Source organism: Folsomia candida, unplaced genomic scaffold (genome assembly GCF_002217175.1).
Source record: "Folsomia candida strain VU population unplaced genomic scaffold, ASM221717v1 Fcan01_Sc004, whole genome shotgun sequence".
NCBI lineage: Eukaryota > Metazoa > Arthropoda > Collembola > Entomobryomorpha > Isotomidae > Folsomia > Folsomia candida.
This window is the reverse complement of record NW_019091196.1, coordinates 8,832,752-8,857,537: the sequence shown is the minus strand read 5'-3', so window position 1 is coordinate 8,857,537 and position 24,786 is coordinate 8,832,752. Positions and strand designations below refer to the sequence as shown.

Below are 24,786 nucleotides of genomic sequence, written 5' to 3'. Positions count from 1 at the left end.
CGTTTTTTGTTAACGTTCCAAGGGAAAATTATCACACGGAAAACAGTTAATTCATGCGATGGGTCTCGTTTATTAAATAAATTATCTACTCTGAACGTGTCCACCGATCTGCTTAACTACGTTCCAATTAAAAGAAGGTTATTTATAGTTATTTTGGCGTCCAGCTATGACAATTATCCATATTGTTCATTACGTGCTAAAAATATGAAAGATATATGTAACACCGGCAAGGTAAGGAAATATGTACGTATTACTTTTGAACAAAGTGAAAGTCTTCCCGTAATATTTGTAAGAGCGCCCTTTAAGGCTCAGGAGGAAAGCTTCACTACTTGCCCCTCTCAGATGTCAATGTCCTTTGGATATGTTGTAGTATCCGTTAAGCGAACAATGGCCCCCAAGTGGTTTGATGCCATGACCACATTTGCGCCCGCCGCACCCACTCAAAAGGGTCAAAGGCACGAAGAAAGCCCTGCTTTCACTCGTTCAGACCCTCACCAAAAGTTCAATTTACTCGGGTTTTGATAGTTTTTGCACCATTATACCCCCAAATAGTTGAGTTTGATGTTGGATGTGTTAACATATCCTACATCTTATCCAAAATTCTTACACCATTGTCCATAGTCCAATTGATCAATGCACAAAATTTGATTTTTGGTGAGGGGTTGAACGAGTGAAAGCAGGGCTTTCTTTGTGTTTTCGGCACTTTTGTGGCTGGCGAAAATGTGGTCAAATTACTTGGGGATCAGTGTTCACTCCTCTGGCACTGCAAAATATCCAAATGACATCGAAATCAGAGAGTGGCATTCATTTCCAGATATTTAGATATTAAGGACAAAATGTTTATTATTACAAAATCTGATTATCTCAAGAACGTAACTGTTATCGATAAAAATAGTATTACTCCTGCTTAGATAATGTTAAATTCTATTTTTCTTTTGGATATGTTTTAAAACGCCAACTTGCCACAACCCAACCGGGAATAATTCACACTTTTCTTCTTATTTACATATAATCAATTATAAATAATTATGACTCCCTACAACAACTTAAACTACACAAATCTCACCTTATTCCACTCGTCTCGCACGATGTATGCCACTAACCCTGCAGACAATCCTGCAACTAACTTTCCTATCCCAAGGATTATTCCAATCCTCTCAACTCTTGCGTAACCTAACCGTTCCACAACTTTGGATAAGCACCCCTCCTGAAAAATATTAACATGTTCTTCCGGATAAATCCATTTTTTATCCCTGTCGTTGCTAAAATCTTCCTCCACGACGATCGAGGTGGACGATGAATCTTCGCCTCCTTGGACAAAACAGGAACCCGGAATGACACCCACCGAGGGGGGTGACACCACTACAGCACCAGTGTCCCAGTCCGTGTGCCCGTAAACCCCACAGCATTTCATGTCACGTTGAATCCGAGCCCAATTTAGGGTGGCCAAGTCCAGTGAACTAGTTCTGGTAGCGGAAATTGAGCTAAATATTTACATAAAAAAGAAGATTAACTAAGTTAATTAACCAACGTTTAATTGCCATCAAATCAATTAATTCGTTACCCATTAAGCGCTGCCCTCTTTAAGGTGACCATCATCCCATCGCCCACCATCCTCCCGGCAGATTGCTCCATAAAACCGGCAGATATTCCAAGTCCCAGGTCCACCAGACTAAACACACTTATCACCACGGAATAAGAGACGAGATGACAGTAATCATCCACACCGTGTAGCCCATATCCAGTCAAGACGATGGTGACGATTCCCAAAAACAGGATTATTGTGGGTGGAGAGGGCACCAGTAAAAGCAGACTGGAAGTTGCAGTACCAGTGTCAACCACGCCGGTCAGTAATCCACTAACTTTCTCCGTCTCACTCAAACCAAAGATGATCAAGACGAATGAAAATATTAGAAAATTTATATTCAGCAGGATCAAAATCAACCGGGTTGGTTTGTGGAGACGGGATTTATTCACCATTGTTGCTTTGTTATTATGAAACACAAATAGCATTTTTTTAAAGACTGACTATTAAAAAAAATCCGAAAGACTTTGCCGTCTTATTGGCAGCCTTGATGTCAATTATTTAGGCCAAGAGCACCACACACAGCGTCAATTTGAACTCGTTAAGAAGAACGAGAATTAAAAGAATGTGGATTAAATTCGTCCATGCTTGCATACGCGTTCGGACCCGTGCTCTTTTACGAATAGGTGATTAAATTACACTAAAACTGCGACGACACAAACTTTTCGCGACGTTTTTATCGTCAAACGTGTCCGATTTCAAGGAGTGAGTGAGTTACTATGTATTTTTGTCAACTTGTTGCGAATTGGGTCTGCCAGTAGCAAAAATAAGTAAAATGATACTTAAATTTGCGAATGGTTGCATGTATGCGTGTATTTATCAATCCCTATTATTTTCTTTTTAATATTCAGACACCAGTTTAATGCGGTTATGGAAAAATACATGTATTTAAACCCAATAATAATATCATTGACCATGAATAGGACAACCATAAAGGGTGAGATTCATTTATACTGAGGCCAGGATATGCATAATAAAATGTATGCAGACATATACAATATTTTCCTTAATAATAAAGTCTGCAACAACATTGAGTACAAATTGCATCACGAATTTAGCAGAATTAAATGCCGTTTGCTATTTATTCAGAAAAAACCTAATTGAACGATAAAATTTAGATTAAATGTTCGCCGTTCTCAATTACTAGACGCAATTAAGGTAATTGTGTACACGATACATTAGTTCTATGAATAATATTGCATGGAATATAAGTATGCATCTACAAAGAAATATTATGCAATTATGTACACAAGTCCTTTGTTGGTGGTCAGTTTGTGTGCATCTGATGCACACACCAGCAATCGCGTGCCGTGCAGATGAATTTTTATTTCTGTTTCATGGTCATTGTCATTGTTTTTATGGACAGATATTATTCAAACCTGGAATTAATTTAGTGGGCTGGACGAATTTATATGGTTAAATTTATGTACCATAATTTAGGAATACAAAAATTAGTAATAAATACACAAGTCTTTCGATAGCAAGTTGTAGTCACGTCCATTCCAGCAATATACCAGTGTATTGTGAAAGTACATAATCATTATGTCATAATGATCATTGCTCAGTATGTATGTAGTGACTGGACCATGATACTTGGGATTAGTTGCAGATTACACTAGCTGGACCAGTGGCATAATAATTATGCATTCAATTGATTGATATGATCTAATTCATTCACTCGCTCTCAACCCCTCTCGATCTCTTCCCCTCGTATTACATTACACACACACACCCAGAATAACTATGTTTCAGACTGATTTTTGGTGCAGCATAGCTTCCCAGACATACAAATCTTGTTGTCATTCTATGGACTTTAACTATACCTAATTTAATCCAAAGTTAGCAATTCTTACGGTTGTAGAAATTTAAATTTTGTGAAAAATGTCTGAAATAATATTAGCATTTTTTGGAGTACTACTAGCAGTTGCGACGTATTTCCTTCCAAACTATATTTTTAAGAGAAAGCCACAAGTGAAAATTGAAGAAATATCGAGAGAAAGTACGCCTGAGAGAGAAACTCGATCAAGAAATAGGAGAAAATGAGCCAAAGGTAAGTTTCTTACAGCAATTATTTTATAAATGTGTACGTGTAAATAAATTATGCAATTATTTTAACGATTTAACAGATGCAAATCCAGGACTTTTGAGTATTACGTACTTTCACCAATAAATCATCAATAGTTTAACGAATAGAATAGCTGTACCCCAGCATTTATTTATTTATTTATTATATTTCGTTTTCAACACACACAATTATAATCATCATTAGAAAAGTAAGCATAACAAATAATTCATGTCTTGTTGTACATGATGAAAATTCTGTATTTGGTTATTTTTTGATTTGTAAATTTTTTTTGCAAAAGCTAAGATTAGATTATTAAATGTTTTTTATATAGATTTCCTTTGTACAAAATAAACCTTTTTGTTTGATTAAAATTAAATATTTGTATACTTATAAGATTGAGTAAGTTGAGTTTGACGAGACAATTATTGAGTTGTTTGTTGGGCAAAAAATGAGACCAAGGAAAATACATATCATTTCATAGATTATAAGAACTTAAGCTAATTAATTAATGAAAATTACTGAGTTTTAATTAGTTTAACAATATCATAGAATATTTGTTTTACAATTATTAAACCTTACAAAATTAAGAGACAACAAGTTAAATATTTTTATTATGACTCAACATTTCCATTTAAGTAAACAATCAAGCGAACAGTTGAAAGAGATGATTACTTAATAACAAACTGAATAAGTTGTACATAGTTTAAATATTTTGTAGTACACACGACATGATTAAATAAATATTAACATTAATTAAATACTATGACACGCATAATCTTAATACGTAATAAATCTCATCGGTATATGAGTGCATACAAAAGTTATTACTTTTTAGCTGGTAACAGCAAATCCATGAATTTCAAGTTTATTCAGTTGCAGACTTTTCTTCAGTCTTCTTTTCTTCCCCGTTGTCCTTGGGAGCTTCTTCCATGATGACTTTCACCTCCTTCAGGACGAGTTCTTTCTCTTCAGCAATCTGAATTAATTTTGAAAAAGAACAGTTAAGTTTCTGAAGATTATGAAAGTTTTTTTTACTGATCTCTCACCTCATCCGTGGTATCGCGTCGGTTTCCTTGATCAGGCGAGTTGATTCGGATGTTGTGCAGATATTCGCGACGATGCATTTCCGGTGAGGTGATATTCAGCACTCGAACCAAGTTGTCTCCAGTTGCGCTCATTTGCAAGAAAATGAAGGTACTCAAGACAAATGGGAGGGTAAAGAAGGGGAGTCGGAGCTACGGAATGGATTTTTGTGTTAATTTTTTTGCATAATTATGAAATATTCACATAAATGATATACGAATCCGAATTTTACTTACCGGTCCGAAAGCAATTGCCAATGCGTGTTGAATCAGAACGGTGAAAATTACGTTGGCCAATGCAGACGCAAACGAGTGGAGGGTAAATGCAAAGAAAAAGCCTCCAATTGCGGCAGCGGATAAAATTCCGTTGAAACCCCAAAGTCCATCGTACACGGCACCGTAGGACCCAGCTTCAGTGAAAACAAGTCCTGCACACCAAAATTCCATTTATAGATTATTATTTTTTGCGTTATACCATAAAATACCATTGTATTTTTGCGGAAAGTAAAATATCTTACCAAAAATAGTGCCTAAAATTGCTCCACTGGCACTCATCATGCAAAGCGTGGGGGAATATAGCAAGGTAGCCATCCACATGAGCATACTAGCAATGAGGTTGTTAACACCGTAAACTTGCCCCATGGAGAGCAACATTCCCAAGAGGGTCTGAAATTCAAATTTATATTAGAAAAAGTGTTCTAAAAAAATATAAAATTTCCTCAAAATATTTTCACTTACACTCCCCCAATGCAAATCCTTGTCGTTTGGCACATAGATTTTAGCAATGTCCGCATCCGTCGGAATAACGATGGTCGGGTCGGCCGCCTCTGCGCCACGGGTGGTTCGGACGAGAGAGTTGTTCATGGGAGGATCCACTGGACGGGCGACGAGTTCCATGGCCACGCCAGGAGTGCGCGTGTCGTTGAGGGAGGTGTTTGGCACTATGGGGAAGGGCGTGGGCATGAGGCAGGTGAAGAGCAGGAGGGCGACGATGTTGAATGGGAAGGTCAGAGAAGGAAGGGGCTGCTTGAACGAGGAGAGAAAGTTCGACATGGCCGTATTCACAAAGACACTGTAAAATTTAAGGAGACAAATTATATCATAATTTTGCATTCAGTACGTAAATAAATGGGTGTGTTTTTTATCACAGTTTTTTTCTTACGAGAGAGCAGCTCCCAACACAATAAAGGCCCAAATCAAAAAGTTAATCTCAATTTTGTACAAGGGAAACCAGAGAGCAGACGTGACAGAGCCGATAAGCACGGCGTTGTACGTGGTAAGACCGGCATTAATGTGGGCGTAGTCTTGGCGGAAGATCTGTCAAAAATAAGCATAAAGCATGAACATACTTGTGTAGAAATGTATTAAATCCAGATTTCTTGACTTTCTTACGATAGCAGTGATAATGGCGGTGGACGCGGCCAAAGTGGTAGCCAACCCCACGAAGAGATCAGCCCAAAAGAGGGCGAGCAGAATGACCAAACCGGTGAACGGGTTGTTACAGAAAACCACCTTAAAATACATACAATGACATCATATTAAACTGACCACCTGCGCCAAAAAAAGACACGCAACGTATTATTATCAATGAAATCGTCATTCAGAGGACACAGTGGCGAGGGTGCTTGGCGAGAATGTATGTACGTGTACACATGAGTAATTACAGGTATGGATCAAAATCAACCAACGGCACCACATGTCCTTCCGGTCCTTCATTTCTCCCCAGGTTTTAAAAGGAATGATATCAAGCGAGCTAATTTTTATGCTCTCTCTCCGCATTTCCTGTCACTTTACGTTAATACAATTAGATACATATATGTACATTTCATGCCATTTCAAGTCGTAGATTTCTGCTGCCAGAGTTTAAAAGGGTCCCGACTTAACTTTTACGTTTTTGGTCCCGTTGTTGTTTAATAAATAACATTATACGGTTTGGTCTTTCGGTTAGTGGAACCATCCAATTCGTGATCTGAGGACAATGCGCATGATAGATAATGACACACATTATTTTCTATCATATAACGATATAAATATGTGATTGTACATGAAATGAATGACCATTTCAAACTATTCTGGTTTGGAATAGATTTCTGAAGGGATCATTAACAGCAATTCAGCAGCTTTGGTCGTAGATTTTCAGGTGTGCTTACTGCTTCCAGGCATAACAATAACAAAAACGACACACGATAATAATGTATGCAACAGACTTTGCTGTAACAATCATAATAATTATTTTGTAACGACAGCACGTCTGTCTCAACACATTTCACTCTAATCCCCTATGCATTCACTTCATGTACCCGGTCGATATTTTTTTTCGTCATTTTGTGCATAAAACGAAACATTTGTTTCCACTTAAATTAAACAATTTCATGGTCACCACGGTCAGGGTCTCGCTTTTCTTGACTTCTTGTCCTCACTCTCCTAATTTATTTCCGAGCTAAATGTAAAATTATGCGAATGGAAGCCACATGTTCCTCAAATGATAAATATTAAACGGATTAAAACCCCACATTTTTTTACAACAGACCGGCAACAAGAGAATAACAAGAGTCAAGATTTTATCTGATCTGATTTTTTTCCTCTGCCATCCACACAGCATAAAAAAAACACGCCGAACTGCCGTTGCCCGTTAAATATTTAGAGTTTCTTAACAGCCCTCATCATTCATTATGCAATATACATCCATCCCTGGGTGCAAAACATGATGGGATGGTTAGTTTTATGAATATTTAACTCGGTCTGGTATGGTCCATCCATCTAATAACTTGACTTTTGTATCATGTAGGATGAAGAAAAAAACTCTTACTTTCTTCCTCCTTCAATATTCTCCCCTCTTTTTCCATCCCCTTCTTTTCTTTCTTTTCTTATCTTATCTGCCCTGCCTGGGTTCGTTTCGTTTATTTGGAGCAAGTCGACCAAAAAATTGAAATGCAAACTGACAATGAGACAAACCATTTGGTCATGTGTGTCTAATGTGAATTCCTAAATCTGTTAAAATACGAAACAGTGAGAACCTCGTTACTTAACCGCATCAACGTTTCGTGTTAACTAGGAAAAAAATGAGACTGGACATATTTTAAGCCTTCTTAATAATAATATCCCTCTCTAATTTTGACTCTAATTACGCGATATTTTACTTATGCTAAGTACTCGGCTCCATTTCACGGTCTGTACTTTATGTATGTCTTCGACGTCTCAAATTTCAAACATTTTTAGTATGCAGAACAGAGAGAATTTTCTTCCCCCATTTTACTTACTTGGGATCATAATTACTAAGAAAAAAAGGAAGGAAGGAAGTGTTAAAAAAGTGAGAGGGATATAAAGATTACTTGTATTTGTCTGACTTTCTGGGTGTCCGTAATATTTCTTTCCCTGGAAGAAGAATGCATTGGCCGCCTCATTTCGTAGATATATTGACTGATGGATGACTCAAATATTGACATCGACCAAGTTACACGGAATTCTCAAATACTTGATAAAAAGAGCTCCCTGACTTTTTTTACAGTCAATTTCTTCCAGTATGTACTTACATTTATTATCATACACTCATTCCAAAAAGTTGTCAGTTAACTAAACTAATATAAACTTTTAATGGTAATGGTTATGATGGTGGAGAGATTTAAGTTTTTTGTTTGGTGCGTATTACAGTTTGTTTAAGCAATGTCGAGCACTCATTTAACTGACTGCGACATCACATAAATTGAGTTTCTTGTTCAACAAGAAAGTAAAGAAATGTATTAACAACCACTCTGCTGCATCTTGGGAACAGATTTATTTATACGACATGATAAGATAAGAAGGGAAAGAAATAAGTCACGGCGGATTTCAATTCAGTTTTACGAGACAGAGACGGCTTACAAATAATTGCCATGTTTTTGTATTTGACGAAATTATTATGACGTGATGTGACGCCTTTGGGAGTAATTATTGGCATAAGTACATGCATATCGAGTAAATATGAAGGATCGATTGGAATTTTGTTTACGTGTGAGAAATATTGTGCATGCATAACTCAAAGTTATTTACTTTTTGGAATGCCACGCATTAATGATGCCTGCCTTATCTTACATCAATAAATATAATTTGGTATTCGTGTGTGACCGTTGGTTATCAAGAAAAAAACATGAATCATGGCATTTATGATGAATATTTTTTACAAACCTGTCCAACACCACGGAAAAGTGCGTTGAGAAACTTTGGGAACATCCAACCCCAGCCATCCTTCGTCTCCAAGAAGGTGTCCAACCCCTTGCAATCGCCGACGTATTGAAGCCACGGGTTCGTCTGTAAATGAGACAATTCATTCACAATTAAATTATCATTCATTTCTTGCCTTGTTTCGCATTCTGGACACGTTTTCACTCTCTGTGATTGATTCTGATCTCGAGAGTGAAAGAATTTGATCAATTCAAAGATTGGCCAGTCATACAGAATTAATTAATTGGAAAGAATAAATGAAATTATTTAAGACTATCCCGCAGGGAAAGAGATGAAACAAGGGTTTGTATGCAAATTGTGAATGAAAAAGCAAGCTTTTTTACGTAATCTTTGTACATTTCTTAACAGACTGAGAAAGGGAAGAGTAAGAAAAGTACACATCTGGATCTCAGATTTACGGAATTTCTTTTCGGAAACTGTAAGAAACATAATATCCTCCTTCTCGGCTAGCAGAAATGATTAACGGACTCTTTTTAAAGCCGTACTTGTGAGTGAGAGAGACCTTGAAGGGTCCTCTCATGCATCTCTCTCTCTCTCTGGATGTGAGGCGAACCGATATTATTTATCCGTTTTTTACATTTGGCCAAGCACACTAAGGGCCCCAAAGCTGGAGGGTAGGATAGAGTTTCATGTGATGCATCACAGCACAGGGAGCAGTCCTTCGTAGTAGCTCCCGTCCTCAAAGTGTACGAGACGACCCTTAGGATCAAGTGAGGAGAAAGGTTGCCCTACTAATGAGTGGGGAAGATGAGACTGACGGGTGCAAATGTCGACTACTAAAATGTATGCATTTACCAACCGTCACTAAAGGAAGTAGTGAATGATTCGAGTAACAGGATAAAACGTATTTAAAAACCTATTAAAAATCTATCACGCTAAAAATATGCGTATTAAATGGGTTACTTACAGGAAGGCGAAATCTCCGATTAGCCCTATTAGGCTGGTACGAATTGTTGGAAGTTTCCGTCATTTTTGTACTTGTCAAAAAATGTAACTTTCCAAATTAAAGTGTTTAAAGATGTACTGAGCTGGACCACACCACAATTTGACCAACAAAGTTAACAACTTAATAATCCCTTATTTCCTGACGGAATTAAATTGTTTATGACACAATTGGTGGAAAAGTACGGGCGTGTTTCGAAGCTAATTTTACTACTTCACTCTCGCGTAATGAAAATATCAGATCAGTGATTGAACCCGTACCGGATCCGAGAGAGAGACTGAGAGTGTTGCGTCTCTGTTGTGGGGCTTATATTATATTTTGTATTAGGTTACGCGTTACTTTGTTACTGGGAGATGCATTGGCGTATTGTACTTACGTAATAATATTTGGTGGTGTGAGTTTTAGTAGTCAGTCAGTCAGTACCACATCCAAGCCACTTTTCGATGTCTAACTTGTACCATGTACTGGAAAATGAAACGGTGAAAATATTACCAGCCAGAGCTTCACTCTTCTTCTGCTTATGGCTCATGTAATGCACACATTAAGTAACATTACAACAACAACTACCAAAAAACGCGTACCCAAGTAAGAACAACCTACTTGGTTTTGGTGGCGTGGCGTGGACCTAAAATCTGGACATCTTTGCACTGAAGCGTCATCGTCATCTCTTGTTTTGTTCTCCGCTCCCTCCAGATCTTTCTGTCTTTTTTCTTACTTCTTTCAAAGAAAGGGAATAATCTAACCAACCTTTTTTATGTTCTGTATTTTTTTCAGGTTTAGTTTTATGTCTGGTTGGGAGCCTGACTTGAGGCAGTGTGACGAAAGGAGATTGTTATTATTGGTTTGGCTATGATGAAGGAGATGAAATGGAAGAAGAGTGAGTGGTGGTTTGGTGATTTTTTAGGCTATTTCTCCTTTAATCAGATCCAATTGGAAGGATTGGAGATGAGATGAGAGTAAGAATGAGGAAAAGGGATTAGAGTTAGCAGCGATTTGTCGCCTCTTTCTAAATTTACGATGCTTCTGAGATAAAGTTGATGAAATGAAATGAAGAATTTGTGTAACTTGTGTGATTTTTTTTCTAACGGGGACACAAGATTTAGATTTTTTTCTACACAAGTAAAATTGCTTTGATTTGAAGAAGAGAAAAGATGAAGTGATTCATGTATTTGATGGAAAACGAAGAGGAGAAAAATGTTATAATCCTCGATCCTTGGTTTAAATCTTGACTTGGTTTTTAGTCAGTAGTGGAAAAAAGTTAATCTTCAATTTCCGGCCTAACCTTTTCAAGTAGAACCCTTATAATAACTGGAGTATTAAGGGTGTGATTTGTTGACTTGACTTGTACGACCAGACCAAATAAGTCACACTCGTACATACATATTTATCTAAATCGGCTAAACCATGTAAAATCCTGTAGAAAAGGAGGCAGTTCTCAGGGTAGAAAGTGGAGCATTTTTCACATTATGTCAAATAACTTAATTGCTGGGGAAAAATGGAGCCAGTGTACAGATAATGATTGCATAACTCTAACTCTAGTTGGGAAGAAGCATTTTGTAGACCATACATTATGAATTTTTAAAAATCTTTAAAAGAAAATTTCCGTGATATGAAAAGTATGGATTTTAGATTGCCTCAATACCTTAATTTAATTTTTAAGCATTAAATATTCATTTAACAAATGATAGCTATAATCTGCTAAAAACTGACATTCAGAGAAGTACGTTTTGGTGTAATACGCACAAAAGATTGTAGCAAAAATGTACAAAATACGACAAATTTTATAAGAAATTCGGATATTTAAAAAGTCCAAAATATAACCCTTAACTTTCATTTCCCCACCGGAGGTCCATTTCGTCACCCTCATAAAAAATATTTAAATGGAAAATCGTCATGCTCATCCGTCCACAATTCCTCCCACCAAATGGACATATCCTTCTAAAATCCACCCTTTCTTATTTATTACATACATGTCTACTAAATAAAGTAGCCCTTCACCTGAATCAGTACCGTGTCTCAAAATGCCTCACCATAACATAACTCAACTTCACAAATTACAGAGTTTTACTTGCCTGACTTGTATCTGTTTGTCTCAAAAACGCCCCCACCTCTTCCGGAGTGGAACCTCTGCTGGACGACGCTGAATCCTCATTATTATGACGGGCACCTCCTTCCTCAATGTCTCGGCGAGGTTCAATGGGTGCAGATCTTCTGTTTATTCGGGTAATGTGATTACCCATATGGATAAGCTTATTGATTAGGAAGAGTAAAACTGATTTTAACAGGGCTGAGCAAATAATTAATGGTGATGATACGATCTCTGCACTTTATATCAACTGAAGAAAGGGGTGCCTTAATGGTTGTGGCTTTATATACTCCAATTTCGGGGCTCCTACACCACTCAACTTAATTAAATTGCTAATTGCCTCGTGTAAGCTTTGTAAGTAACGCCATTACCATGTTCTACCGTCTGATACAGAATACGACGACACACCAAATACCAATACACCAGACATATGCCAACCAGATAACTGCCACGTATTTACTTTGTCATAGGTATATGTTTTTCGAACGAAATATCTGCCAGGTACAACAATATAGTTGGTTTGGTACCAGTGGCCGCGGAAGTGTGGGGATTCCCCAGAGTTATTTGATGTCGCCATCATCTGCCCATGTTAATTAAGCCCCTCCCACCCCTATCCTGCAATGTTAATGTTCCCAGAAGTCCCCACAGTTTCCGCGGCACCTGTTTATGGTACGTTTGGTAGGACTATTTTCCTCATTGGGAAGGGTTTTACAATCAGGAGGGCTATATAGCGAGTTACTACGTAGAAAAAAATGAGACTAAAAATTATTTACAAATTTATGCCAAAATTTCCCCAGTCTATTTTTAGCCAGGTTAATTTTCTTAATTGTTTAAAACGTACGTAACAATTTAGTTTCAATTAATACACTTAATTGGAGTGCATTTTTTCCACTTTTACGGGGTGCAGGAGTTATTAAAAAATTACAGGAATAGCAAAGAATTATTCTAAAATTAGTAGGAGCAGAATCGTAAATTGCATGAGGTTGGGAAGGCAGCAATTCATCAATATTAATATTTATGCAAACACCAAATAGTGTGGTTTAAATTTGCATTATTAAACCAGAAAAAAATGTAGAGTTCAGATTGATCTGGATCATTCATGAGAGAAAATTAATCAATTATTTCAATTTCATTGCGCTAGAAGACTAGTAAACTGTGAGTCTGTGGGGGTAATTATAGTTAAAATGGAAATGAACTATTCGTGTCGAAACGCCATCATTGGTCACGTATTTTCGAGAATAGGGCAGAGAGGTTGGAGAACTAGAACTAGAAAATGTAAAATGCTGCACGTGTAGGTAAATTCAGGGGGATGGTCTTATTAATTTGAATAATTTATGAATCTTAATGACAGTAGTTGTAGTCGTAGTAAAAAAAATGGTATGCTGGTTACATAGTCGTACTACCAATCAGTTAATGATTTCGGTGCATAGAGACCATCTTAACTCTAGAAACATTGGACCTGGCTGGATGAGATCATCTCGTTCCGAACATCAATTATTGCACAAGCTTCTCACTAATAATGAGATACTTCACAAGCCACAGAAAAACAATTAGTTATATAACTTAACTTGGACTGACTATATAACAGAATTGCGCAATTTTTTTGTGCGATGTATCATTTTCTCAACAATGTTAACTCAGTGTTACAGAAGACGTTTATTTTAAGATCATAATTGTTACAACGTGAAAATTTTAATCACTCATTTGTACTCGTGTCAAAGTAGTTATTCTGGATTAACGAAGCAAAAATGTAAATTGAAAACTAATCAAGGAATTTGCATCGCATATTATTTTACTTATTAATGAATAAGTTCTAAAATTATTATGAACATGTAAATAACTGCAAATAACCAAATCACATTGAATAAGCATATGTTTGTATAAATAAAAAAAAACAATATCAGAAACATTTAACTGCCAAATCGAAGTTGTGTTAAGTTCAAATTAATCTTCTTCGTCGGGGACGATCTGAACAATCATTTTACGAGCAGGAATATACTGGAAATGATTTTTAATGAAAATATCGCTCTTGAAGAATGGCTTAACCGTGTGCAGATTGATCTGGTGTGCCTGTAAATTTTACGTGTATAATGTTAAAAGAAGATCATGAATGTTGGCAAAATTGTTATTGTCAAGAATTTTCACCTTTTCTATAAAGTCCTTTTCACTGATCTCGACGGGTTGAGTTAATCGGTACTTGGATTGGTAGTAGGCTGCATTTTCATTAGCCATTTGTTTCAAGAGGAAAAAGAGCAATTCATTGTTATCCTTCTTGAATGAGAGGAAGCGATGGAATTGCTAACAAAAATAAATTGTAAAATTATTCAAGGTACTATATAAGATTATTAATAGAGTATAAATCCACCACTTACTTTTCTCATAACTCTCATCACAGAGAATTTCTGTGTGTCAATGAAACTTTCGAGCATGATTCGAATTGCCATGTTGATATCATCGTCAATAACGGCGAGCCTTAGATGCATTTTTGCGTGAGCTTCAGCCATACGAATCATAGACTCGATGTGACGTACGGTAATGGGAATGCTGGCAGTGTTCTATATAAATAATAAGTAACAAAAATTAATTAGTGGTTTGTGGACATCAAAAATAAAAATGTCCATTTATATGCGGCTTACCATGGACTCGCGACGAAGTTCACTATATAACTTGGCAATTCGCTCTTCATCCATTTGATTCGAATATAATTTGGGCTTTATTTTCTCCTTTGCATAGACAATGTATTTTCTGAGCAAGTCCTGTGGGATCTTTTCCACATTTGCGTTCGGAGAAGCGTCATCAAGGGCGAGTGGCTCATCCTGAAAAATTAAAGAATTTTAATGGTGTAACAACAGAGTTCATGAATTCCTTATTCTAAACTATTTATTTACATCGTTATCTGCATTTGTGGGAGTGCCCACCCGTTCGCTAACACTTTCAACTTCATCCTCCTCATCAGACCCATCTTCGCTATTATTTCGCCGCTTGTTTCCAGGATGATGTCGCATATGTGAATTGACCACAAATCGGGCAAGGCGTTCATCTTGTTCGGGATCAGGTGTATCTCGTACGACACATAAAATATCGAAACGAGACAAAATTGGTTCAGACAAGTCCACCTAAACTCAAGTGATATAAGTAGTTTTTAGTGCAGGTTTAACAACTTCAACACACACCACAAAACAAATTCTTACATTTTCAGAGAACGTCATGGAGGAATCATACTGTCCTCCGAGAGGATTTGCAGCAGCGATGATGGAACAACGAGCCTTAAGCGAGGTGACAATTCCAGCCTTTGAGACAGAGATGCTTTGTTGTTCCATAGCCTCGTGAATACTGGTCCGATCAGAATCGTTCATCTAAAAAATAGAACTAATTAATAGCTGATATTCTCTAATAAAGTGTAACTTAAAGAATATTCACCTTATCAAACTCGTCAATTAAACAGACCCCTCTATCAGCCAAAACCAATGCACCAGCCTCCAAAGTCCACTCCTTGGTGAGATGAGAGCGTTGCACATAAGCCGTCAATCCGACAGCGGAAGCGCCCTGTCCAGTCGTAAAGATAGCACGAGGCGACACCTTCTCAACAAACTTCAAAAATTGTGACTTTGCTGTGCCCGGGTCTCCACAGAGGAGCACGTTGATGTCACCACGGAGGCGATGCTTGTCGCCAGGATTTTTCTCCTCTCCTCCAAACAAGGCGAGTGCCAGTGCCCGTTTGATATCGTAATGACCATAGATTGAAGGAGCAATGCTGGCCACGATTCGATCCGCAATGTGGTCATCCTTACTAAGGGCCTGAATGGCACGAATGTCCTCATCACTCAAGTGGTCGACTGCAGAACGATCATCCTTTTTGACGATATGGTTGGCCAAGATGACGGTTGAAAAGACGGGAAAACCATGTTTCACGTTGAGAGAGCCGTCATAATTGTTGGTGTAAGTTCCCGTAACTTCAATCTCGTCCCCAGGTTTACATAAGTCTGTCAAATCTCCCTGACAAATAACGTCCTTAGAACGAGGCAAACGCCCAGCCGGCACTTTTCCTGGTGACTCTTGAATCACTATCCGTTGGTAATTTTGATACACGGTTTTCTCCACGTTTAATGAAAATGGGCCGTTTCTCTGACACTCGACACAAGTTGTCGGTTTAACTTCAGCATCCTGCGTTTGAACGAAAGGACCAAGTACAAAGCCACAGTTAGCGCAGTTAAATGTGGCGACGGAAAGTTGTGGGAGTACTCCCGTGGATGAGGTGACAACGCCAGCGACACGAATCTATGAAGAGCAGAAATATAAATCTGAAATTCTATCGAATTTAGGTAATACTTTAGATATTTTCGTACCATTTGGTTCAGGTGAAGTTGTCGTAATGTCCTGATATTTTCGAGGAGTGGCAGATTACTGATTCGGATGTGAAAGTCTTGTTTAACTTCTTTATAATTTTTGTAGAGCACTCCGACAACATCTTTTAATCCTTGGTCCAAGATTTTTAAGAGTTCTTGTGGCGTTTCGGGGAGAAAAAATGCCAACGTTTGTTCCCCTTGGGCAAGCTCAGAGTAACAAACTTCGATACTGGCTTTTCCACCTGTTTCAAATTGCGAATCATAATTTTTAATCAAATTCCTTAATTGAAATACAAAATTGTAGTTATCGTACATTCCACCATACGACGAATCCTCTCGCGAAAAACAAGGTTGCCTTTTTCATCGAGAAAAGTTCGCAAAAAGTTTTTAAATCGGTTCAAAATTTCGTTGCGTGTCCCAGGCATTTGAATCCAATCGGAGGTATGCATACCACGACAATCTTCTAAATTCTCAATAGATTCCAGCTATAAAACCAAAATTAAAATTTGCAAGCAAACTATATTTTATCGTTAAAAGGAGATAAATGTTTAATTATTTTTTCTCCGAACCTGGTTATCATCCTTATCTTCTTCCATATCTTCATCCATCCCATCCTTGCGAAAGCGTCTCTTTTGTCGACGATGAAGTTGACCGTCATCGTCATCATCTAATGATAAACAAAATAAATAATTTTGAGAAATGTGCACATTTCTTTATTGAGTAATGAATAGAAGATAATTAATCACTCACCATAAAGAAGACCTCTCCTCATCGTGGTCCTCCCTTCAGCCCTATCTCGTCGTAACAGTTCCGCTTCAACCTCTCGTCTTTCTCCATACGAGAGCTCAGATATGTCTTCATCGTCATCCAAAAGTTCGGGATCGTAGCGATCTTGTTCCGGCATTGGGCGATAATCACTAAAAAAACGGAATAAATTATCTTGCAACTGAGGCGACAACATATTATCCAATAATTGGATTACACGGAGTTAAGTGGAAAAGTCGAAGAAAAAGTTTTGCTTTATTTTGTCAATATTTCGAATGCTATCTGCTATTCATTATCAAGACATTTACATATTATCCCATATTGTTTTATCTTTACCGTTCCATTTGGTCGCCAAACAAATCTTCCCCTTCAGACTCTTCCTCACTTTGTACGACATCCCTCCGAATCCCGTCCGGACTCCTTTCGTCTTCTACAAAGCGTGCATCTGGCGACGGAGTCCGAGCCAAGCGACGACGACCGCCATCTCGACGACGTTGAATGCTGACATCACTTCCCTGTGACCTTTGCCCTTCGTCGTCAGTGGAATCCGCATATCCTTGAAAATTAGTTTAATTTTCCATTAATATTACACATTACATGTAATTAATAATTACAAATCAAACAAACTATCATATCCCTCACCAGCCAAACTGTCTGGTGAAGTTACAACATTCGCAGGTCGAGACCGTCTCTGTGGTGTGACCGGATCAGGTCGTCGACGTCCTGGTGTCCCAGCATCCACCGCCATAGGTTCATCTTCGTCGTCTGTCGTGTCGGCATAACCGGCCAAACTGCTGGGAGATTGGGCCGCATGTGGTGGGGATGGTTCAGCACCACCGTTTCGTCGTTGGCTGCTACGTCGTCCACTCATTGTTGTTACGGTTTAGCTAAGAAATTTAACAGAAAATAAGGTAATTACTTAACGATTCGAATTTCATGGGACAAAAGAAATATCATAAATGCTAAATATGTACCACTGCGATTGTATATTAATATCGGGAAGACTTGATTTCGCGATCACACACAATTTTACAACGCTTTATGAAATTGTAAAGGTTTTCAAATTGGAAAACAATTTTAGGAAATATTTGAAGTTGTTGATGCAGGCAGAGCGTGTAAAACTCTCGAGATGCGAGTTTGTAAGGTGGGATTTGTGTCGGAAGACAAAGAGTGAAGCGAAACCGCTCGTCCTTCAACATTGTGGGAATTTGAGAGCAAGCTGGTAAACGTGAGAATAAAATAACATGATCTTTGGCTAATTTTTATCATGAAATGAATGAATGGAACTTTTACTTTTACTTTATGAATTATGGTGATCTAACGTTTATTTAAATGTTTGCAAGTATAATTATAATAAGTCCAGTTGATAATAAGATGTTTTAATTATATTTAATTGGGGTTTAATGCACATTGACGATAATATATTAAAATACTTATGTACGCACTATACATAATGATTTTTATCGTTATGTATGAAACTAGTTGGATAATGGATTTTTAAACTTTTATAGACACGATTGATTGATTTCAAATTTTTGTAACGATAAAATACGGCATGCATTTTATTATTGAACCGTTGCAAACACAAAGATATTATAAAATGTTGAACTTCTGCTACCATTTACTTCTTTTTATTCTTCTTCTTTCCACCACCAGCTTGTCCAGCACCATGTTCTTGAGACTTTGTGGATTTGTCGGTTCGAGACTTTAATTTTGGAATCATTTCACCACAGTGCAGGAGAATGGAGTCGCCTAAATCGAAATAGTAACAGTATCTTACAATTTTGTTTATTTTATATGTAAGCACCGTAAGCACTCCGTTCTTGGAATATGCTATTATTTGTATTCTTACGAGAAGGGAATTTTGGGTTGATCACGGAACCATCATCGTTTCGAAAATGGACTCTAATCCGACCCCTAACTGTAGGTTCGTTCGATCTTTCTCTACAATATTTCTTATTCTCAACGCCAACCACGAATCCTGCGGCTGCTATTACGTCACGAATTTCTGAATAGTTGGGGTTTTCTACAGCCTGTAAATTTAAACATTTCACAATTCAAATTCTATACATTCGATTTACATATATATTTAAATAATGGTTTTGTAAATTAATTAAATTAGATTTAATATTTCATTTACCTTCGCTACTGGAATGCGCCTCCCTTCCGCCCTTGTTTTCTTGCTGTTTAAATACGCTGGGTAAATGCAAATCCATCTGCAAAATTCATTTCATTCATCATCATCATTTAACATTTAAATTAAATTAAAATTAACAATCTAAACTAACTAATGTGTTATGTTAACATTTTTAACCTAGTCACACTTTTGGGCTATCAGTTACTTTGCCACTACAGATACTCGTACCATGTCGAGCTCAGCACAAAATAAGAACTCAGCCAAAATTTTAAATACCATATGCAATCAATTTCTTAAATTTCAAAATAATAACACAGGATTGTTAGTATTTATTACGCAATGGAATATTTCTGTTATTTCTCACCTCTCCTTATCCGTGTGCTTCTTTGTAGCTTTGACGTCCATTAGTTGCTAAATATCCTTAATTAAATGTGCACTAACTAAAGTTTTTTTTCAAAATACAACTTTGTTAAAAAATGTATTCCCAGATGTGTGCTGTGATTTGATTACATACTCTTTTTGAGTGAATGTCCCGTTCAAATCTCGCGGGGTTTCCGTGGACCAATGGGGAATTGGAGGGATGCAAAAAATATTGGCCAGACGACCGTTACACTTTGGCAGCCGCATTCACTTCTCATAACACATAACAATAAATTCCATTCAAAAATCTGTTCAAAAATTTGACAAGTGCCTTTTTCTCGGAAACATTGGACAATAAAACACATCAACCGGAACAATTCAGCATCGTCATTAATCAATAATTCAATCTATAAACTGAAGGAGAAATCATTTTTAAGGTCAGTTTAAATCATACCCTGAGTTTTAACCTCTCTGGCTCTACTACACGTAGTTGAGTTAAATATTTGATAATAATTATCAAATATGGGTTTAAACTAATTATTAGTTTAAACCCATAGAATAAATCAATAAATCACATTAGTCAAAGACCCCTCCTCATATGAGGGCTTGTACTTAGTTTTGAGTAATGCAATGTTTAACAATTTCGTTTTATTTTGGGAGACAGTGTGTGAAGAACGATAAACAAAGTACACGAAATGGGACGAAAAAGAAGTCATAAAGCATTAAATGAGGAGGATGGTTCGGAAGGGACGGGATCAGGCTCGGATAGACAGGACAGACCATCAGGATGTGTCCAACAGGTTAAAAAGTTGGTCGGAATGTATACCCCGAATAGGTAAGTATATGTTATGTACTAGTATTTATGCAAAGACGAATGATGAAAGAAAGGTAAAGGTAGTTGAAGACGGAATTCTTAGAATCAATCGATGAATCACCTTCATCAATTATCCAGAGAAGTCTATTGAGTATGTTGGAAGAGTATTTAGTTAGAGCTAGTTGTCATCTTCTTATGGCATATTTTTCAGTCGCTTCTTAAGTATTTATTTATAAATATTTTTGGCGATTATCTACTCTAGAAAGGGAGCCATAAGTAACCTATCTATCGCAAAAACACCCGGGTCTGCGATCTCTCGGAGAATGGGTCCTCCTCGAAATTTTCCATCCACGCCCAAATCGGGTCTCCGCTCTGGACCACTTTTTACGGCGATAAAACAAGAACAAGACCCAATTCAAGTCTATTGTCGCGTCAAACCGTTGGAGGTTGGAGATGGATGTCTCGAAATTAGGAATGACACAGAGATTGCGCTCCTTCCGCCAGACAATCCGGTCTACTGGAGGCAAAACCAGGCCAAGGAAGGACATTATACTTTCTCCAGAATTTTTCATGAAACCATGACGCAAGCAGAAGTCTTTGAGGAGGTAGCTCTTCCTATGGTGGCGGTAAGTATTATTGCAATGCTATAATATTGTTGGTGTGGGTGGTCATATATATTTACACAATCTAATATTGCTTTTTTATATAGGATTTCATCCAAGGCAAGAATGCCCTCTTATTCGCTTATGGGGTGACCGGGTCCGGAAAAACGTACACCATGAGTGGAACTGCAAGAGAGTGTGGAATCATGCCGAGATGTTTAGATGTTATTTTTAATTCGATTGATGCTTATAAGGCTACAAAATTCGTATTCAAATCTGATCGTCTTAACGGATTTGAAAGCCAGTCTAAGGCTGATGCTATGCGCGAGAGACAGAAGGAAATTAATGAGAAAATAAAGGAATCCGGACGGATTGGGACTCCACGAACCAGGTGCGCATACTTTTTTTTATACTCGAGAAAATGTGTCAATATTACTATGAATTTTCAGGGCAAGAAATCATGCCAATGATATTGACAACTTTACACATCGTAAAAAGGATGAAACTTCTGTCCCTGTGAAAGCAACTGATTGTTTTTACTCCGTTTTCATAACGCACATTGAAATCTACAACAATCTAGTATATGATTTATTGGATGAGACTCCGATCGACACAGGGAAAAAGATTGCTCTCCAGTCGAAAATGTTGAGGGAAGGGAGCAACCGAAACGTGTATGTGAATGGTGTGACCGAAGTGGAAGTGGAGTCGCCAGAAGAAGCCGTGGAAGTATTTCAGAGAGGGCTAAGACGGAGACGGATTGCTCATACCGCGTTGAACACGGAGAGTAGCAGAAGTCATTCGATTTTCAATATTCGTTTAGTTAGGGTCAGTTATCTATTCATTATTAATTTTTTTATGGTTTTTAAATCAAACTGTCGAATGTTGTCATATTTAGGCACCATCCGACAGCGAAGGAGAAGAAGCAAGCGATAATAAAGATAACATTCTCATCAGTCAGCTATCCCTCGTTGATTTGGCCGGAAGTGAGCGATATTGCAGAACTCAGGCAACAGGAGATCGTCTCAAAGAGGCTGGTGAGTTTGGAAGATGTTGTAATCCTAATAAAATTAAAAATTTACTTATTCACTTATTTTTTTGCAGGAAATATCAATAATTCACTCATGAACCTGCGTAAATGTATGGATATTTTACGTGAAAACCAACAAAATGGAACAAGCCGAGTAGTTCCATTTCGAGATTCAAAATTGACTCATTTCCTTAAGAACTATTTCGAAGGGGAAGGTCGCGTTAGAATGATCTTATGTGTCAATCCACGCCAAGAGGATTATGATGAGAATTTTGTAAGTTACAAGGCCGAGGTTTAATTGTACATTTTCAAGTAAGAAATTATTATAATAATGCATACTCTTTTTACAGCATGTTCTCAGTTTCGCAGAACAAGCACAAGAGGTCCAAATCACTAGGCCGCAGGAAAAGAAAATTGTTGATCTCCAAACTCCAGGACGAAACCGGGCCAACGAGCTTTACAAAGAAAGTGTTCGCCAACTCATAGCAGAAAATGTGGTTGGAGGATTGGGTCTACCAAAGACCGATACTGGATTCGTCTTCCTCAATCTACCAATTCCAATTTGTCACATTACCAAGTCAAATGAGGCTGAGGTTTTGGCCACACTGAAAAAAGCTTTGGAGATTCGGCTTCAAGGGCAGGATGAGTTGAGAAAAAGGATTAACAATGAGCGTGAGTGTGCAAAGAAGTATAATTTGAATCGTTTCAGCAATTAATAATGGATTGCTTTGTTTGCTTGTAATTTGGATAGAAGAAGCATTCCGTTCCATGCTCGTGTCCATGGAACGTGAAAATGAGACGCTTAAACATGAGAACGGCACAATTAAAATAAAGTTCCAGACTTTGTCAGAGGAAAAAACAAAGAATGAAACCGTCCTGAGACAAATGATGCAAGAAAAGAATCAGTTACAAGTCAAATACGACGAACAGGATAAAGTCATTCAAAGGATGGAAGAAGAGGTGGGAGTAGTTTTATGTTTGTTCATCGAAAGTGACGAATCTTTAATGAAAATATATTAATTATGATGATAAATTGCTACTATTGTTTTTTCAGTTGGCCGATCTTCGAATGCAATTCCATCAACGGGATGTGCAACATTTTAAAGAGAAACAATCACTAAAATCGGATCTAGAACTTCAACGGGAATTGGGCGATTTAAAAAGACAGCGACAGAGTCTACGAGAAGAGAGGAAAATGAAGGTAAATAATTAAATACTAAATTGTTAATTCTGTACATATCAAGGTAATGACTATTTCTACTACTGTTAAAATTGTTTGTTGTGACAGGCTGAATTCAGAGAGAAAGACAAAACTTTGGCTAAAGTTCGTCAACTCGTGAGCAGCGTGGACCTTACAGAGGCTACGAGACGTTCTTCTCGATCCAGACATCGAGTATTGGAAGAGAGTTTGTCGTCTACTAGCTCAGAACCCGATATGACGGCAGTAACGAGAGCTCGTAATAGTGGAGTAAGGACTAGAACACCATCCGCTCCCCCAAGTGGGCCTAGCATTGCACAGACTCGAAAGGTAATCAATTGTAACTCAGTAACTGCATTAGAATTAACCGGAAATATTTAGAATTACTATATATTTATTTTGTTTTAAGGCTTTGGGTATTCCAAACACTCATCGCCCCCGAGCACGCTCTACAGATCAAGACATTTGGATAGAACATGTCACCGGTCTCGCTACCAAGGAAGGAACTGTAATGCAACCTTGCATGAAGAAAAAGAAATCAGTCACAAAATTGACAAATGTCGAAGATATTTCAAGCAAAGCGTCAAAATACTGTTTGAGAACTGCAGAGCAAGATTCAGAGGGTGAAATCGAAACCAGACTTTATAAGGTACTTATCTTGTTCTTGATATATGATATGTTTTGTATTTGAAAGAGTGAATGTAAAACTACTGTGCTATGCAGGGCGACGTTATGGGGACGGTGGGCGGCGGTGCACAAGTCGTCTTTAATGATGTAGAAGTTCTCCGTCAAGAGTCACCCATTTCTCCCAAGAAACGCCGTTCTTCCGCCCTTGTTCAGGTAGGAATCTCGACCTCTTCCCCATTTAGGAATCGCTCCATCCATTACGATGAAAATGCAGAAGATATTGCAGACCGATGCAGACAAGGAGTCGGTTCGACCATGCTGAACAAGCGGGCGCGTCCCACGTAAAGAAATAATAGCAAGATAAGAACCATTGGACGAGACATTAAAATTACGAAACTCCAACAAGTGTACTTAAGCTCTATCCACATATCATATTTACAACATATCTACTGTACAATACTAATAATTGTCGAAACTGTAGCATTTATTTATATGCTAAATTTATTGTATTTTAATACTTATCACATGTGCTATTTTATTTATATGATGTACTGTTGATTTCTATGTAGGAGACTATTAAGGAAGACATGTACTAAATGCAATTTTTGCTTCCTCTGTATACGTCTGTGTCCCTCGATAATTCTATTGTCTTTCTTTTTGCATGTTTTATTTTATATGGATCGTTTAAATTACGCTTAAATTTTTCATTTATGGAAACGCCAAAAGGTATGACGTATAACAGAAAGTATAAATATTTAAATTTGAGTAGGATATTTTTGCTAAGATGTTGATTACGAAACGATAATAATGCTTTATAGAAATAATTACGGAGGGGTGAATTTTTAAGCCCAGATTTTTGTAACAATTTCATTTAAGGAAAAGGTCAATGTAATAAACTACCAGTAAAAAATGTTGCGATTCAACATTG

The 24,786-nt window shown here is 37.5% G+C and overlaps 5 protein-coding genes and 1 long non-coding RNA gene across 7 annotated transcripts; 2 read left to right on the top strand and 4 right to left on the bottom strand.

Annotated features, from left to right (window-relative positions):
* Positions 1 to 817: 817 nt before the first annotated feature.
* Positions 818 to 2,443, bottom strand: LOC110849088 (leukocyte surface antigen CD53). Its single transcript, XM_022096464.2, has 2 exons — positions 1,565 to 2,443; positions 818 to 1,484 (listed from the first exon to the last, which is right to left on the bottom strand). The coding sequence occupies exons 1-2, from the start codon at positions 2,011 to 2,013 to the stop codon at positions 1,052 to 1,054; spliced, it is 882 nt and encodes a 293-aa protein (XP_021952156.2). The 5' UTR covers positions 2,014 to 2,443; the 3' UTR covers positions 818 to 1,051.
* Positions 2,444 to 3,149: 706 nt separating this feature from the next.
* Positions 3,150 to 4,411, top strand: LOC110848411. Its single transcript, XR_002547743.2, has 2 exons — positions 3,150 to 3,635; positions 3,712 to 4,411. It is a non-coding gene; the product is annotated as an uncharacterized LOC110848411 (long non-coding RNA).
* On the bottom strand, positions 3,781 to 12,204 carry LOC110848410 (urea transporter 2). Of its 2 annotated transcripts, none has more exons than XM_035851207.1 (9): positions 11,969 to 12,204; positions 8,897 to 9,019; positions 6,125 to 6,244; positions 5,895 to 6,049; positions 5,471 to 5,804; positions 5,251 to 5,398; positions 4,970 to 5,160; positions 4,697 to 4,885; positions 3,781 to 4,626 (listed from the first exon to the last, which is right to left on the bottom strand). In XM_035851207.1, the coding sequence occupies exons 1-9, from the start codon at positions 12,134 to 12,136 to the stop codon at positions 4,516 to 4,518; spliced, it is 1,539 nt and encodes a 512-aa protein (XP_035707100.1). In that variant the 5' UTR covers positions 12,137 to 12,204; the 3' UTR covers positions 3,781 to 4,515. The 2 variants fall into 2 exon arrangements, with proteins under 2 accessions (XP_035707100.1, XP_021951312.1); XM_022095620.2 differs by lacking the exon at positions 11,969 to 12,204 and adding an exon at positions 9,861 to 10,185 and having other exon boundaries at positions 4,010 to 4,626.
* Positions 12,205 to 13,619: 1,415 nt separating this feature from the next.
* Positions 13,620 to 18,259, bottom strand: LOC110848157 (DNA replication licensing factor mcm2). The gene is made up of 14 exons (XM_022095296.2): positions 18,068 to 18,259; positions 17,736 to 17,980; positions 17,430 to 17,649; positions 17,079 to 17,245; positions 16,898 to 16,995; positions 16,642 to 16,813; positions 16,329 to 16,570; positions 15,403 to 16,260; positions 15,174 to 15,338; positions 14,871 to 15,098; positions 14,619 to 14,798; positions 14,355 to 14,537; positions 14,128 to 14,280; positions 13,620 to 14,052 (listed from the first exon to the last, which is right to left on the bottom strand). Exons 2-14 carry the CDS (start codon positions 17,962 to 17,964, stop codon positions 13,927 to 13,929), a joined length of 3,021 nt encoding a protein of 1,006 aa, XP_021950988.1. The 5' UTR covers positions 17,965 to 17,980; positions 18,068 to 18,259; the 3' UTR covers positions 13,620 to 13,926.
* Positions 18,260 to 18,451: 192 nt separating this feature from the next.
* LOC110848159 (signal recognition particle 19 kDa protein) lies at positions 18,452 to 19,791 on the bottom strand. The gene is made up of 4 exons (XM_022095298.2): positions 19,595 to 19,791; positions 19,234 to 19,309; positions 18,946 to 19,126; positions 18,452 to 18,845 (listed from the first exon to the last, which is right to left on the bottom strand). Exons 1-4 carry the CDS (start codon positions 19,633 to 19,635, stop codon positions 18,715 to 18,717), a joined length of 429 nt encoding a protein of 142 aa, XP_021950990.1. The 5' UTR covers positions 19,636 to 19,791; the 3' UTR covers positions 18,452 to 18,714.
* Positions 19,792 to 19,869: 78 nt separating this feature from the next.
* LOC110848158 (kinesin-like protein KIF23) lies at positions 19,870 to 24,783 on the top strand. Its single transcript, XM_022095297.2, has 13 exons — positions 19,870 to 20,027; positions 20,255 to 20,425; positions 20,667 to 21,030; positions 21,114 to 21,397; positions 21,456 to 21,831; positions 21,902 to 22,040; positions 22,108 to 22,307; positions 22,384 to 22,705; positions 22,785 to 22,993; positions 23,088 to 23,234; positions 23,322 to 23,561; positions 23,641 to 23,880; positions 23,955 to 24,783. The coding sequence occupies exons 2-13, from the start codon at positions 20,286 to 20,288 to the stop codon at positions 24,201 to 24,203; spliced, it is 2,910 nt and encodes a 969-aa protein (XP_021950989.1). The 5' UTR covers positions 19,870 to 20,027; positions 20,255 to 20,285; the 3' UTR covers positions 24,204 to 24,783.
* Positions 24,784 to 24,786: the final 3 nt, after the last annotated feature.